General features: G+C 35.1%; 1 protein-coding gene across 1 annotated transcript in view; it reads left to right on the top strand.

The window, feature by feature from the left end:
* The window catches only part of LOC111142202 (cilia and flagella associated protein 54), a 313,573-nt gene that overhangs the window by 253,525 nt on the left and 45,702 nt on the right, over positions 1–14,346 (top strand). The window contains exons 61-63 of the mRNA XM_022495227.1: positions 5,294–5,467; positions 6,964–7,184; positions 11,446–11,616. Of these exons, the coding sequence (XP_022350935.1) occupies positions 5,294–5,467; positions 6,964–7,184; positions 11,446–11,616 (566 nt within the window). The remainder of the gene's footprint in view (positions 1–5,293; positions 5,468–6,963; positions 7,185–11,445; positions 11,617–14,346) is intronic.

The raw sequence follows: 14,346 nt of genomic DNA, 5'->3' as shown, positions 1-14,346 counted from the left end.
AATTAAAATTAAAGTTTATTAACTAATTTTGAAAGAACAGTAATAAATCCATTAGAAGTTAGCATGAGTGACATTAAAAATCTCTTTAATGTCTGGCTTAATAACAGAGCTGGACTCTCACACCCACTTCTGCAGTCAGCCTGCGACATGTTTTAGTCGATATATGTGAAGAAAATCCAGCTTCACACAGATAGGTAGATAGAAAGTGGAGGACTATCTTAAGAGCCTTTTCAGATAATTGTGAGTATTCTTCTTTGATACCAAACCAACACCAGGTATATGGTAGTTCCTTAGTTCCAATGTAGACTATGAAACAATATCATTGAACTTTTTGTACTGTTACATTAAATACATTCGTCTTTCAGTCTGAGTGGGTCTTTTACTCATACATGATTTTGTAATATCATGCATCAGATATTTGGAAAATCGTGACTCTCTGGGTTATGCAGGACTTCCAGATGTTTGTATAATTCACTGGACAATTTTTTAAAAATAAAATTTTTAAAATACCACCACCATTCTTCTTATCAGAAAGTATTGGGAAGCCCATGGTGGCATATGCAAATTTTCCAAAGTTCTAAATTTTTTCTTAAAAATTTGAATTTTATCATTGGTAGTAAATATTGTCAGTTATTTTCCTTGAAGGCCCACTACTTTATGGAAGGTGTCTGCTGCACAACTAAGTATGGACAGCACTTAGTTTGTCTTCTCAGTTGTTCTTTTATGTAAAAATGGTGTTCCATGGTGGGGGGGGCCCCAGGGGTGTGGGGATCAGTGCATTCCATTTACAGTTCAATTACAGAAGTGCTTTTCCTTAAGACAGCCATTGTGTATTTCAGTATGCAGCAGAAATATTTTTTTAATTTAAATTCAAGTCAGTTAACCTGTAGTAGTATTTGTTTCATGAGTAGAATGTAGTGATTCGTCAGTTACATAAACACCCAGTGCTCATCACCACAAGTGACCTTCTTAATGCCTATCACCCATTTAACCCATCCCTCCTCCTCCTTCCTCTACCTCCCCTCCAGCAACCCTCAGTTTGTTCTCTATAGTTAAGAGTTTCTTTTGGTTTGCCTCCCTCTCCGTTTTTATCTTATTTTATTTTTCCTTCTTTCTTGAATTCTACATATGAATGAAATCATATGATATTTTACTTTCTCTGACTGACTTATTCCACTTAACATAATACACTCTAGTTCCACCCACATTGCTGCAAATGGCAAGATTATATTCTTTTTGATGGCTGAGTGGAAACATTTTATGTGTTCTTCCCATTTCATCACACAAATTATGAAAAAAGATGTGTACTTGAGGGTCAGTAGTTAATAACTTTAATTTTTCTGCTTATCAGGGACATTCTTAAGTGAAACTGTCATTTTTATTTATTTATATTTATTTTTAATTTATTCATTTTACTATGAGTGCATGGCAATGAAGAATGCAAGAACTACTAGTACAGTTTGATGTCACTGCCTTCCTAGGGGAAGGCACCACAGTTTTACTTATCATTCCCTCTGCACCATCAATGCACATGTCAACACACTTATTCCAGGATAAACCACTGAATTCAGAAAGTTATTCAACATTTTGCATATTTCACTTGTATTCTTGCTCATCATTCACAAACAAGGAGATCTTTCAGTAGTTGGTGCTGATATTATTAGACAAATCCAAGCAAAACTGCATGACCAACAATGTCCACAGATGTGAGCATTTGTAAGGCAAAAGTGCAACTCTGTGGATGTGTTACTGAGGCTTCATGTTTGCAGCTACATCTCGAATTCAACAAGTTATTTTATTATTGGAAAATGCTACAATTTTGTTTACTGATTTTTCAACCAGTGCAAGTTATTGCAAACAGGACACTGAGGTCTTAGTCTTCAGGATATGTATTCAGCAATGTTAACTTATTAGTTTCTAGGCTTTTGTGTGCATTTCTCTAGCCAACACAATATGATAACCTACTCTATAAGATGCTTCACTGACTTTTTCATTTGTAGTTTGAAAAACTGTAACAAAGAATTTTTTTTTCTTTTAAGAGCTCATCACATACACGTTCAAAATGTGTATGTATTTCTTTTTCTTTAAACTCTGAGCAATTGGTCTTAAGATACCTCAACTTAACTGCCACCATAACTGTTTTAAAAATGTGCAACTCACCATTGCCCTTTCTTTCTGAGATTTACATCTGAATATTATCCTCTGCCTCCTTTATGTCCTCTACCTGGGGACAACCACTTTGGACACAATGCCATGCATCTTGTGGTTTGGGATTTTAGCTCATTCCTGGTTTATTGAAAATAGAATTTGCATTTTGTTATTTGTTTTTTGTGTTGTTTTGGGATGATTTCCAGGAGAAGACAACATGCCAATTCTATATGGACAACTTTGCTGGAAGTCACCACAAAAATATTTTATCGTGTTGTAACATAAATATGGAAAAATCACATAAATCGTGAAAATACAGTTTCATTCAATATCATAAAGGAAATGCTCATATAACCATCATGGGTAAAAAATAAAATAAATCCAGTACCCTACAAGTCTATATCATGCCCCCTTTCACTGCCAACCAACCCCCTTTTTTCCCCAGCCTTATTGAAATATAATTGATGTATAACATTTTGTAAGTTTAAGGTGTAAAATGTAATGATTTATACATGTATACATTGCAGAATAATTACCACAATCAAGTTAGTCAATGCATCCTAACAATCCTGCTTTCTGATTTCTAACACATGTATTAGTTTTGCCAGCTTTTGATTTTTGTGTAAGTGAAATTATAGTCTATATTCTTTTATATCTGTCTTCTTTTGTTTAACACTATGTTTGTGTAGTTCATTCTTTGATGGACGTAATAACAATTTATTAGCCATTCTACTGTTGATAAATATTTGGGGGTTATCAGGAATGATGCTTCTATGAATATACTTGAGTATTAGTTTTTGTGCACAAACATACACATTTTTTTAAAGATTTTATTTATTTATTTGACAGAGATCACAAGTAGGCAGAGGCAGGCAGAGGGGGGTGGGGGAAGCAGGCTCCCTGCTGAGCAAAGAGCCCGATTGCGGGGCTCGATCCCAGGACCCTGGGGTCATGACCTGAGCCGAAGGCGGATGCTTTAACCCACTGAGCCACCCAGGAGCCCCTTAAACATAAACAGTTTTATGTATATACCAAGGAGTAGAATTGCTGGGTCATAGGTATATATATTTTCAACTTAGTACTATCAAGAAGTTCTCCAAAGAGGTTTGAATTTAAATTTTACCTTGATGACTAAAAAGGTAGGACACTATTATATATAGTAATGGCTTTTTTTTTAATTTAAAGATTTTTACTTATTTATTTGACAAAGAGCTACAGAGAGAGCACAAGTAGATAGAGCAGCAGGCATAAGGAGAGGGAGAAGCAGGCTCTGTACTGAGCAGGGAGCCTGTTGTGGGGCTCGATCCCAGGACCCTGGGATCATGACCTGTGGTGAAGGTGGCCGCTTAACCGACTGAGCCACCTAGGGTCTCCAGTATTGGCTTTTTAAAATCTTTTTAAGGAACTCCTTATTGAAGGATCATGACCAGTTTTCTTGGGAGTTTTCTGTCTTTTTCTTAGAAATAGGGAGAGATTTTTTCAGTATTCTGGATATAACCATTTTGTAGAGTATAAGTATTGCAAATATCTTTTATCCCCTGTGTGCTTTGCCTTTACATTTTGCTAGTTGTACCTTTTGACTATACAAAGTTCATAATTTTAGAAATTCTTTTTCTATGAGATTTTCAAAACTGAAAACAGAAGGCATAAGCCACAAAAGAAAAGATTTATAAATTGGACAACATTAAAGAAGATGTGCTCCATATACACAATGGAATATTATGCAGCCATCAGAAAGGATGAATACCCAACTTTTGTATCAACATGGATGGGACTGGAGGAGATTATGCTAAGTGAAATTAGTCAAGCAGAGAAAGTCAATCATCATATGGTTTCACTTATTTGTGGAACATAAGGAATAGCACAGAGGATATTGGGAAAAGGAAGGGGAAAATGAAAGGGGAGAATCAGAGGAGGGAGACAAACCATGAGAGACTATGGACTCTGGGAAACAAACTGAGAGTGTTAGAAAAGGAGGGGAAGTGAGGGGGTGGGTGAGCCTGGTGATGGGTATTAAGGAGGGCATGGATTGCATGGAGCACTGGGTGTTATATGCAAACAATGAATCATGGAACACTACATCAAAAACTAATGATGTACTGTATGGTGACTAACATAAAAAAAAAAGAAATATTTTTCTATGCAAAAGTCATAAAGATACTCTCCTATGTTTACCATCTTTTTTCCCCCCCACAATTAGACCTACAAGTCACCAAGTCACCTAGAATCTATTCTTGTATATGGTGTGAATACCAGTTGCCTTACATTATTATCACTATTTGTTATTTTCAGAGTTTAGTATCTATCAATTACTGAGAGGTGGAAGTGCATTTCATTTTAATTTGCATTTTTCTCATTTTTAACAATGCTAAAACTTTAGCTATTTGGGTCTCCTTTTCTGTGAGTTGACTGTTGAAATTTTATGTCCACTTTTCTGTTGGACTCTGACTTTTCTTTATCGATTAGTGCAAGGAATTACACATACTCGAGAAAAACAATTCATATGTATTCTAAATATTCTAAATATTTTTTCTCCGTCAGTCATTTGTTTTTAACTTTATTTTTTTTAAGGATTTTATTTATCCATTAGTTGGAGAGAAAGATCACAAGCAGGCAGAAAGGCAGGCAGAGAGAGAGGGAGAAGCAGGCTCCCCACCAAGCAGAGAGCCCGACGTGGGGCTGGATCCCAGGACCCCGAGACCATGACCTGAACCGAAGGCAGAGGCCAAACCCACTGTGCCACCCAGGAGTCCCTGTCTTTTAACTTTATGTTCGGTGTCTTTTGTGATATAAAAATGTTTTTTTTTTAAGGTTTTATTTATTTATTTGACAGACAGAGATCACAAGTAGGCAGAGAGGCAGACAGAGAGAGAGGAGGAAGCAGGCTCTCTGCTGAGCAGGGAGCCCGATGCGGGACTCGATCCCAGGACCCTGAGATCATGACCTGAGCTGAAGGCAGAGGCTTAACCCACTGAGCCACCCAGGCGCCCCTAAAAATGTTTTTTTTTTAATCAAATGTGGCCCTATATGTCAGTCTTCCCTTTATGGGTTATGCTTTTTTTTTCCATATGGTTATTTTTCAAGGAAAGCATAATATTTGCCTTACAAACTTTCTTCATTTACTGTTATTATTTTTTACTTTTAGATAACTACCAAGTGGTCTTCCCGACTGCCTATACATGCTCTTATCAAAGTGATGGCGTGTGTGATAATACAGATGCTAGAAAAAATCCTCAGAATAAAGTGGATATTACATGGATTCTTCTACTGCGCTATTATATTCATCTGCAAAGGATTAATAATATGAGCAAACTGCTAGGTAGGTTTTGATGGGTTAAGAAAAACACATTTTCCAGTTCTTGTTAAGTCATCTTTCTTTTTTAGAATTTTAAAATGCTATTGACCTCTTTTTGGAGTGAACTCTCATCAGAATATGAAAATTTCAGAGGCTCATAACCTGAGATACACAGATCTTTAGGTAGAATAGTATTTCAACATAGCTAACTTCCTCTGACATTCTATATATTTTATTTCACATATTTAAAAATGTTATTGTAAGGATGTATCCAGAGGCTTCCCAAGACTGCCAAAGTGGCCCATGGCTCAAAACAGTTAAGAATCAGAGTGATCACAATTGATAGCTTATGAAATGAACAGTATGGAATTTTGACTTTAAGGAGAGAATGTTCCAGTATCCAGTATGTAAAAGAGAAAAAATACATGACTTCAGATAATTTATGTAACTTTATTATTTTTGTTTTGTTTAGTTTTTGTTGTTGTTGTATCATCAATGCTGTCTGAAGAACATCCAGAAAAACTGGGATAATCTGCTTCATGTCAGTCCCTCTTGTGTTTCTCACTGTGCTCATGAAATTGGTGATTTTGTGTTGTTCATCAGTGCAGATAGTTGGAAAAGACAGTTTGACCCGTGTCAGGGCCCAGTGATGGAGAAGCTGGCAGGGCAAATAGGCTGAGTCACAGAGTTACTACGCATGGTTATCAGGAATTAGCAGTGGGATAGAAAACACACAGAGAGGTGTCAGGTGTAAAAGGTACATCACGAGAAGGGCAAGAATATAAGAAGTTCGAGAGCAGAGGATGTGGACATGAGCCAGTAGAGCACAGTCTGGCAATGTCTGCCCCATATCAACTCAGCTCACCTTTGAATTCACCTGCTGGCACCTGTCACGTGCCCACATTTTACTGCTTTTCTGCCCTGGGCTCTTCCTAAGACTACGGAGACTTGCTCAGCCCACTGTCAGGACAGTCCAAAATGCCAGGGATTCCACACATACTAATGAGGTAGGAAACTGGTAGAAAACATTCCAGTTTCCCAATCCAGACAGTTCTACATGTTACTTTTCAGAAGGTCTTCAGCAGGACTGAGCCCTTATTGTCCAAAGCTACAGCCCATCCATTAACTCTCTGTTGGCTCTTCTCTACATCACACTTCATTTGTTCTCTCACTTATGCTCCTGAGATCACTTTTCAAATAAATTACCTGCACCTAAGTTTTTGCTTTAAGATCTTTGTTGGGGTAAGTCCCAAATAAGATGACTATGTAGAATATTTTGTATTGTCAAGACTTAGAACCTAAAGCAATGTCCTCAAACCCTTCTGAAATTTTCTTCATTTCCTTGTGGCAAGAAGCAATGCCATTAGTGTATAAGCTTAAAAACGGAGGAATTACACTGGCAACCAGTTGCTGAGGTGGTGTGATTTATAGGGAGAGCAGTTAATGAGCAAATACCAACAATACTGAGACTGTTCTCTTGTCTAACGTGACTCTAAATTAACATATTTTTCTTCCCTAAGCGTCTCCAAAACCAGGATCTGGAATTTCATTGCCAGATGATACACTTCTCACGTCCCTTTTCAACTCTGGGCTGATTTTACGCCAAAAAGAAATGCATTTTTTCCTTAAAAGATTTTTACAGCTGTATTCTTCCTCTTGTATTGATGAATTTCCAAGAGAACTATGTCAAGGATTGGAAAATACGCTTTTTTGGGAAAAAGCCTTATGTGACCCAGTCAAGGTACTGTTCTCAAACATATATGTTTGTAAAACTTCTGAAGGAAGCACATTTGAGATAACTCAAGTGGATATCGTGTATTGTAAATTTCTAATTTGTATTTATAAAATGAATAAATCAAGTCATTTGCATTGAATTCTTTCCAAACAAACAAAAAAATACATCAGTCATTAATTTTGAATTCTCTTGACTTTGGACTTCACCATATAGTACTTTCATTTTTATGATTATAAACTTACCCATATCACACATGTCCATGTTTCTAAGCCCAGAGAAGTACCTGGAAATGTGACTTCTTCCAAATTGAGAACCTTTGTATCTTATTCTGCTAGATTTTTGGATAGATAATAATATATTTTTTTAAAAACCATTCTTGAACAAAAGAGTGAGGTTACTATTAATAAACTGTGATTTTAAAAAGTAGTGGGAAGACCTACTAAGAGATAATTTAAGTATTCATTTAAAGAAGTGATTCTCAGTGAGAGTTATGGAGTGGCTGTCCAGGCAGTGCATTAGGATCCACATGGGAGGATTGGCATGCCCAATGCTCGACACCCCTATTTCTTGCCCAGATTATAGATCATTTAAGAAATAAAAAAGTTTAAGAGTATGGGATTAAAAAAATACACCCTGATGAGTCAGTGTTGACATTGCAGGGTATGGTTTATATTTACTGGAAATGGTCTTCCTAAAAGCAAATAGCACAGTAGACAGATTTTGCCAATCCAGCTGTGTTTGTTTGTTTTGTTGGTTTGGTCATTATAGGCCCCCTTAAAATATGTGTGGACACAGACCTTTTTAAAATCTGTCTCTTGGGGACACCTGTGTGGCTCAGTCAGTTAAGCGTTCTTCTTCGCCTCAGGTCATGATCCCAGGGTCCTGGGATCAAGTCCCAACATCAGGCTCCTTGTTCAGGGAGCCTGCTTCTCCCTCTGCCTACTGTTCCTCCAGCTTGTGCTCTCTCAATCTCTCTCTCTGACAAATAAATAAAATCTTTTAAAGAATTAAAAAAAAAATTTGTCTCATGAAGGAACAGAGAATAGTCACTCCCTACAAACCATTCTCTCCCAAGAAGAAAGAGCATAATTATGCATATCCAACATTTCTTCTTTCCCAAATTTACCAGTCAAATAGTTCTCCAGGGGAGATGAGCGAGAGGAGTTCAAAGGCCAGCAATGTACTGTAAGTGTCTGACGCTCGGCTGGGAAGGAAGCAGCAGGAGTGGGATGAAATCATTTCCATCTAACACCAGATCCCCAATTCACCCTTCTAGAAACTGTGACTCCCTTTGAGGATTACTGTCATGTGTCCCAGATGCCTCTGGTATTCATTCTGGCATAAGGGGCAGAGAATGAGAAGGTGGAGAACTATAGTTTTGTGAATGGATTCTTGTGACTATTTTGTATGAGTCTGGAAACTAATCGGTGTGATTTCTTAATATTTCGAAAGGAGCTCTGCTTGAGGATTTTAGTATTAAGGGCAGCCTACCATCGCCCATTTCCTAAGCATGAAGCTCCGAACGGAGAACCTTGAATACACTGTAAATATATGTGACATTTCTAATGGCAGCAGCGTTACCAAAGATTGTTGTACCCTGTTTGCTCTTTTTTTTTTTTTTTTAATATAATTAGTGTAACACTCTCCCAGAATAATCAGCTCTGGAGATCACTGTCGCTCGCCTGACAGGTGCAAGCCACCTAATCATGTGTTCATTTCACTGGGGTAGACAGCTAACGAGCATAGAGCCTTTTGGATTTAAAAAAAAAAATAAACTGCAAGCTTGGCTGATTTTTATAATAACGTTTTTGAGCTTTTAATCACTCAGGAGGCTATTTCAATCAAACTCTTTCCATAATTTGATACTTAATCCTGCCTTTCCTCCACAAAGAAATAGATGTCTTTCCAGAGAGATCATTGCTAGGTGCCAGGCTCATCAACGGGTGCGTCTGCATATTGTTAGGTCTATTGAAGCTCTGTGGTGGAAAAACAAAGATGCCAAACAAATTACATTAGAAATTCCTAGAAAAAAATGATTAAAATTATGCACAGTGCTGGGTGATTCATGTTTAGACTTGTTGTAAGGTCAAATATTTGACTAGTGTAAAGTGATTTGTTGTTTTTAGGGCTGTGGCAAACAAGCTTCTCCTGGTAGGTCTGTTGTTTCATTCCTTTCAAAGAATAAATAAAACATATAAAAAATATTCAGTGTATGGCCCATCAATGAGCATATATACTTAATTCCATTAGCAAATAGATTTTATGTTTTTGTAAAGATAATGGAAAATTAAATGCCTCTTTTGATATTAACTTTTGTTACAATTTACCATTATTAGACCATCATGTTAGTAAATGCTGTATATACTGAAATAGTAAATATTTGCTTATTATTTTTCTCTCCTTAGTTTTTTTTCTGCAGTCATTAAATATGAATTCTTGCTAAAATAGTTGTCAGAACCTCTGAAAGGCACTTAGATATGAAAAAAATATAAGAAATTAGTTTTGGAATCAGTTATTTACCTGAATTTTTGGTGAACCGCATGACATAGAATTAATCTTAATTTAGCATTTTTAAATGATTATTTAAACATAATAGTCTTGTTTATTATTTATTTTGGTTATGCTTTTAGTATCATAGTACTAATAAATGAGGATTCTGGCTTATAATATCCTTTTATGATGATAGTCTCTAGACATTTTTGTAAAGTTTTCATCTTTAATGTTACCCTTCAGTTATGACATATTTTTTCTTTTATCAGTAGACAACTTGAAAGGTCTGTGCTTTATTTCTCTTTTTATTTTATTTTGAAGACTCTCACTGACAGTCTTATATCTTGAATAAGCTCAGAAATAGTGGGAGGCACAAAGCCTTACAGAAACAACAGGCATTTCTTACTGACCACTTACATGTTCCCCTTCATCATCAAGCCTTAAGATACCTTGGATGTCAAAAGTTCAACAAGAGAATTGCTTCCCAGCTACCATGCTATAATCTTGGATTGAATAAGAGCAAGTAAATTTTGAAAATAGTTTACATTCCATTAAAGAAGGTCCTTTTCAGATTTGAGGTATTATTATCACTATTATTATCTCTCTGGATAGACTGTTATTTTTTTTAATTGTTATTTTTTTTATTTTTATTTTTTTATTTTTTATTTTTTTTAATCATTTTTTAAAATTTATTTTCAGCATAACAGTATTCATTGTTTTTGTACCACACCCAGTGCTCCATGCAATCCTTGCCCTCTCTAATACCCACCACCTGGTTACCCCAACCTCCAACTCTCCCACCTCTTCAAACCCTTCAGATTGTTTTTCAGAGTCCATAGTCTCTCATTGTTCACCTCCCCTTCCAATTTCCCCCAACTCCCTTGGGAGACTTATTTTTTTGATAGCAACCGTGCTTTGTTTTCTGAGCTAGTTTTTAAAAACTGAATAATTTATGAAATTGCCAATTGCATCCTGTACATTTATGTTTCCTGAAAACTCCTGATTCAGGGACCTGGTTGCATCAAAGTAGGCTCAGATACTCCAAGACTGAATTTACAAATCAACCACGTTCATGTAAAGAGGGAATGAGATCAGTAGATTTTAATATTTTATAGCAAACACTGTGTCTTATTTTGCATATGACATTGCAAAAAATGCTGTTGGAAAGTAGATATTATTTATTATAATCATACCTTCAGTTTATTCGCCACTGAATAAACAAGAAAAAAAGGAGATGTTCTTAGAATCTGTGATGATCTTGAGACTGAAATGATAGCAGTGACATTTTCCTCTCTACGTCTTTAGTCTGGGAGAGTCACCAAAGTGGAAGACATTGGTTGAGTTCTATGGGTTTTTCTTTTTTTTTTTTTTTCTCCAAAGATTATTTATTTGAGAGAGAGAGAGAACATGAGCAGGAGGGGCCGAGGGGAAGAAAAACGGAGAGAGAGAATCTCAGATTTTGCACTGAGCAAGAAGCCTGAGGCAGGACTCGATTTCACGACCCAAAGAACATGACCTGAGCTAAACCAAGAGTTGGACACCTAACCAACTGCACCGCCCAGGCACTCTTGAGTCCCATGTGTTTTGAAGCATATTTTTCTGTAGTAGAATCTTCTCTGGTAATCGGGAACAGTTTTAAAAGCTACACCTATAAGACAAACTAAAACAATTCCCAGAATTTTATAATGTAGAAAATATTGAATGGATATTGAGTGAATGTTTTAAATATTGAATGAATTTATTACCAGCAATTAAACTGCTTTTGATTTTCCCCTAGTTATGTCATGACACTTCTCTACACTCCAATTTATCATTAAATAAACTCTCTGCCAGCCCATCTTCTGGAGATGTGTCATCAGATATGAAGATACAAGATTTAAACAAAGAACTTTGCTTTCAGTGGTACATTCCTCCTCTAGAAAGACCTCCAAAGGACACAGAACCTATGGTATGTAATATAATCACAAAGCTAAATCTTATATATAGATATAAAGTTTAACTTGACCATTATAACTTGAAAATAGGGTCCAGCTCCTTGTCATATAGATGAAAATATCCAGCAATATAGAATGTATGTTGTCTAGTAGAATGAATCTGAAAATAACTAAGAAATCAGGAAAAGTCTGACTTGAGTTGATCATTTTTTCTTTTTTCTGATCGTCAAGGGATACTTTCCAGTGTGTCACCATAATATAGGATGTTTAACTTTTTTTTGAAGCCACCTCATCAATTTAAGGATTTTTTTCCTACTGTCTACTTTGCTAAGATTTTTTAATCAAATCCAAATCTTCTGCTGTGTCTATTAATATTATTTTATGATTTTAATATGTTAATCGATTTTTAAAAATATTAAATCAATCTTATGTTCCTGAGATAAACTCAAATTGGTCATGTATTAATTTTACTGGGTTCAGTTTATTAAAGTTTTGTGTTGGATTTTTGCCACTGTTTAAGAGGAATATTGGGTTAAAATTTTCATTTTCATACTATCTTTGTCAGATATATTTTGTATCAAGATTTTGTTAGATGTATAAAGTGAGTTGATAAATATCCATATTTTTCTATTCTCTGGTGACATCTCTGTAAGTTTAGAGTAAACTTTTCTCCTCAAATATTTGATAAGAACTCATAAGTAAAGCCATCTGATCCTAGTGGGGTTTTTTGGTGAGAAGATAGAAAATTAGTAATTTAGGGGCACCTGGGTGGCTCAGTGGGTTAAAGCCTCTGCTTTCGGCTCAGGTCATGATCCCAGGGTCCTGGGATCGAGCCCCGCATCGGGCTCTCTGCTTGGCAGTTAGCCTGCTTCCCCCTCTCTCTCTGCCTGCCTTTCTGCCTGACTTGTGATCTCTGCCTGGCTTGTGATCTCTGTCTGTGAATAAATAAATAAAATCTTTTAAAAAAATAAAGAAAATTAGTAATTTAATTCTTAATAGTTAGAGGCAGCCATTAAGCACTAGTGCTCATTTACTAGATACCAGAATTGGTATCAGTTCTGATTGGGTCAATATCTGTTCTAATGGTTAGTACCCATGTCAAACCAAGTTTTAAATATTTTGACTATCACCCCTGTTTATAGAACATTGGAATTTTCTGTTTCTTCTTGAGTCAGGTTTGTTTAAGTTGCTTTATCTAGGAATTTTTTCATTTTATTTAAAACTTCTCTCATACTTTTGATCTCCTCATTGTATTTGTATTGAAGTGTCCCTTTTCATTTCTTACATTGGTGGTTTGTGTATTTTTTCTTGATCATTGTCACCAGAGGTTTCTCATCAGTTAATTTTATTTCACTAATCCATATATCTTTCTTCTACTTTGTTTTTGTTTTGTTTTGTATTCTTTTCCGATGTGCTGACTTCTTAAGATAGATGTTTGTTTTAATAGTCAATCTTTCCTAATGTATACATTTGAAGACTATGGGTTTCTTTAAACAATGCTTTGGTTTCATCAAGCAAGTTTTTATTACAGTATTATCATTATCATTCAGTTAAAATAGTTTTGAAATTTTTGTTATATATTATATATAATATTAGGGGAGTATCTTTTGTTATTTATTCTTAGATTATGTTGTTCTGTGATAATAAAAAATGCTCTCTATGATTGATGTTGTTGAAACCTGCATATTTTCTCCAGGAAAGGATTTATTGTGTAAATATTCCACTGCTCTTAAAATGAATGTGTGGTCCTCTGTTGCTAAGGCAGTGTTCTTCTATGTACCCAATAGGTCAGTGTGGTTAGTCTTGTTCAAACCCCTATTCTTGTTTGTTTGCTTTTAATTTTTAGAGATCATAAGTTATTAAAAGAAGTATATTTAAATCTCTCATTTTGATTTTCATTGTTTAGTCTGTCAAATTTTGCTTTACATAATTTGAGACTATGTTCTTAGGTGCAATAAAATTAACTGTTGTATCTTCTTGGTGAACTGAACATTTTATCATTTTGAAATGACTTATGACCTTTTTGTAATTATGGTTTTTCCTCATAAAGTCTGCTTTGTTTGATATTACTAAAGTAAAATGATTTTCTTGTGATTATTTTCACAGCATGTCTTTTTCCAACCTTTTATTTTCAACACTTTTGTATATTTGTGTTTTGTGTTTTTATCAAAGGCATGCATTTGGATATTTTCAAATGTAGTCTGACAACTTTGTATTTGACTGGAGAATTTAATACATTTACATTTAATGTAAATGCTAATATATTTGGTTTTAAATCTATCATGTTATTTTGTGTTTGTACTTGTCTTAACTCTTCTGTTTTTCTCTTTTCCCTTCTTTTGGATTATTTTTATCATTCATTTTTCCTCTATGAGTTTTGAAATTATACACTTTTTTCAGTTCTTTTAGTGGTTACCTGTAGGACAACATATATACTTATCAAAGTCTAAAGTTAATAAATATCTTTTTTCCTCTAATGACTTTTATATTACTGTGGAGCCTCTGGAGCCAGATCATCTGGGTTGGAATCCCAGCTCCATCACTTAATAATTTTGTGATCTTCAGTGGATTGGTTAACTTTTCTGTATCATAGTTATCCTTATCTGTAACTAGATATGACTAGGTAAATGCATAACCTCAATACATAGTAATTTTTATTTATTATTATCTGAAATTATTTTAAAATTATTATGTTGTCTTAAAGTTTGATAACTTCAAATATACATGTAATACACTTGTTAAAC

Source organism: Enhydra lutris, unplaced genomic scaffold (assembly GCF_002288905.1).
Source record: "Enhydra lutris kenyoni isolate GAN:26980312 unplaced genomic scaffold, ASM228890v2 scaffoldscaffold7, whole genome shotgun sequence".
Lineage (NCBI taxonomy): Eukaryota > Metazoa > Chordata > Mammalia > Carnivora > Mustelidae > Enhydra > Enhydra lutris.
The sequence above is the reverse complement of the archived record's forward strand: the minus strand, read 5'-3'. Positions and strand labels throughout refer to the sequence as shown.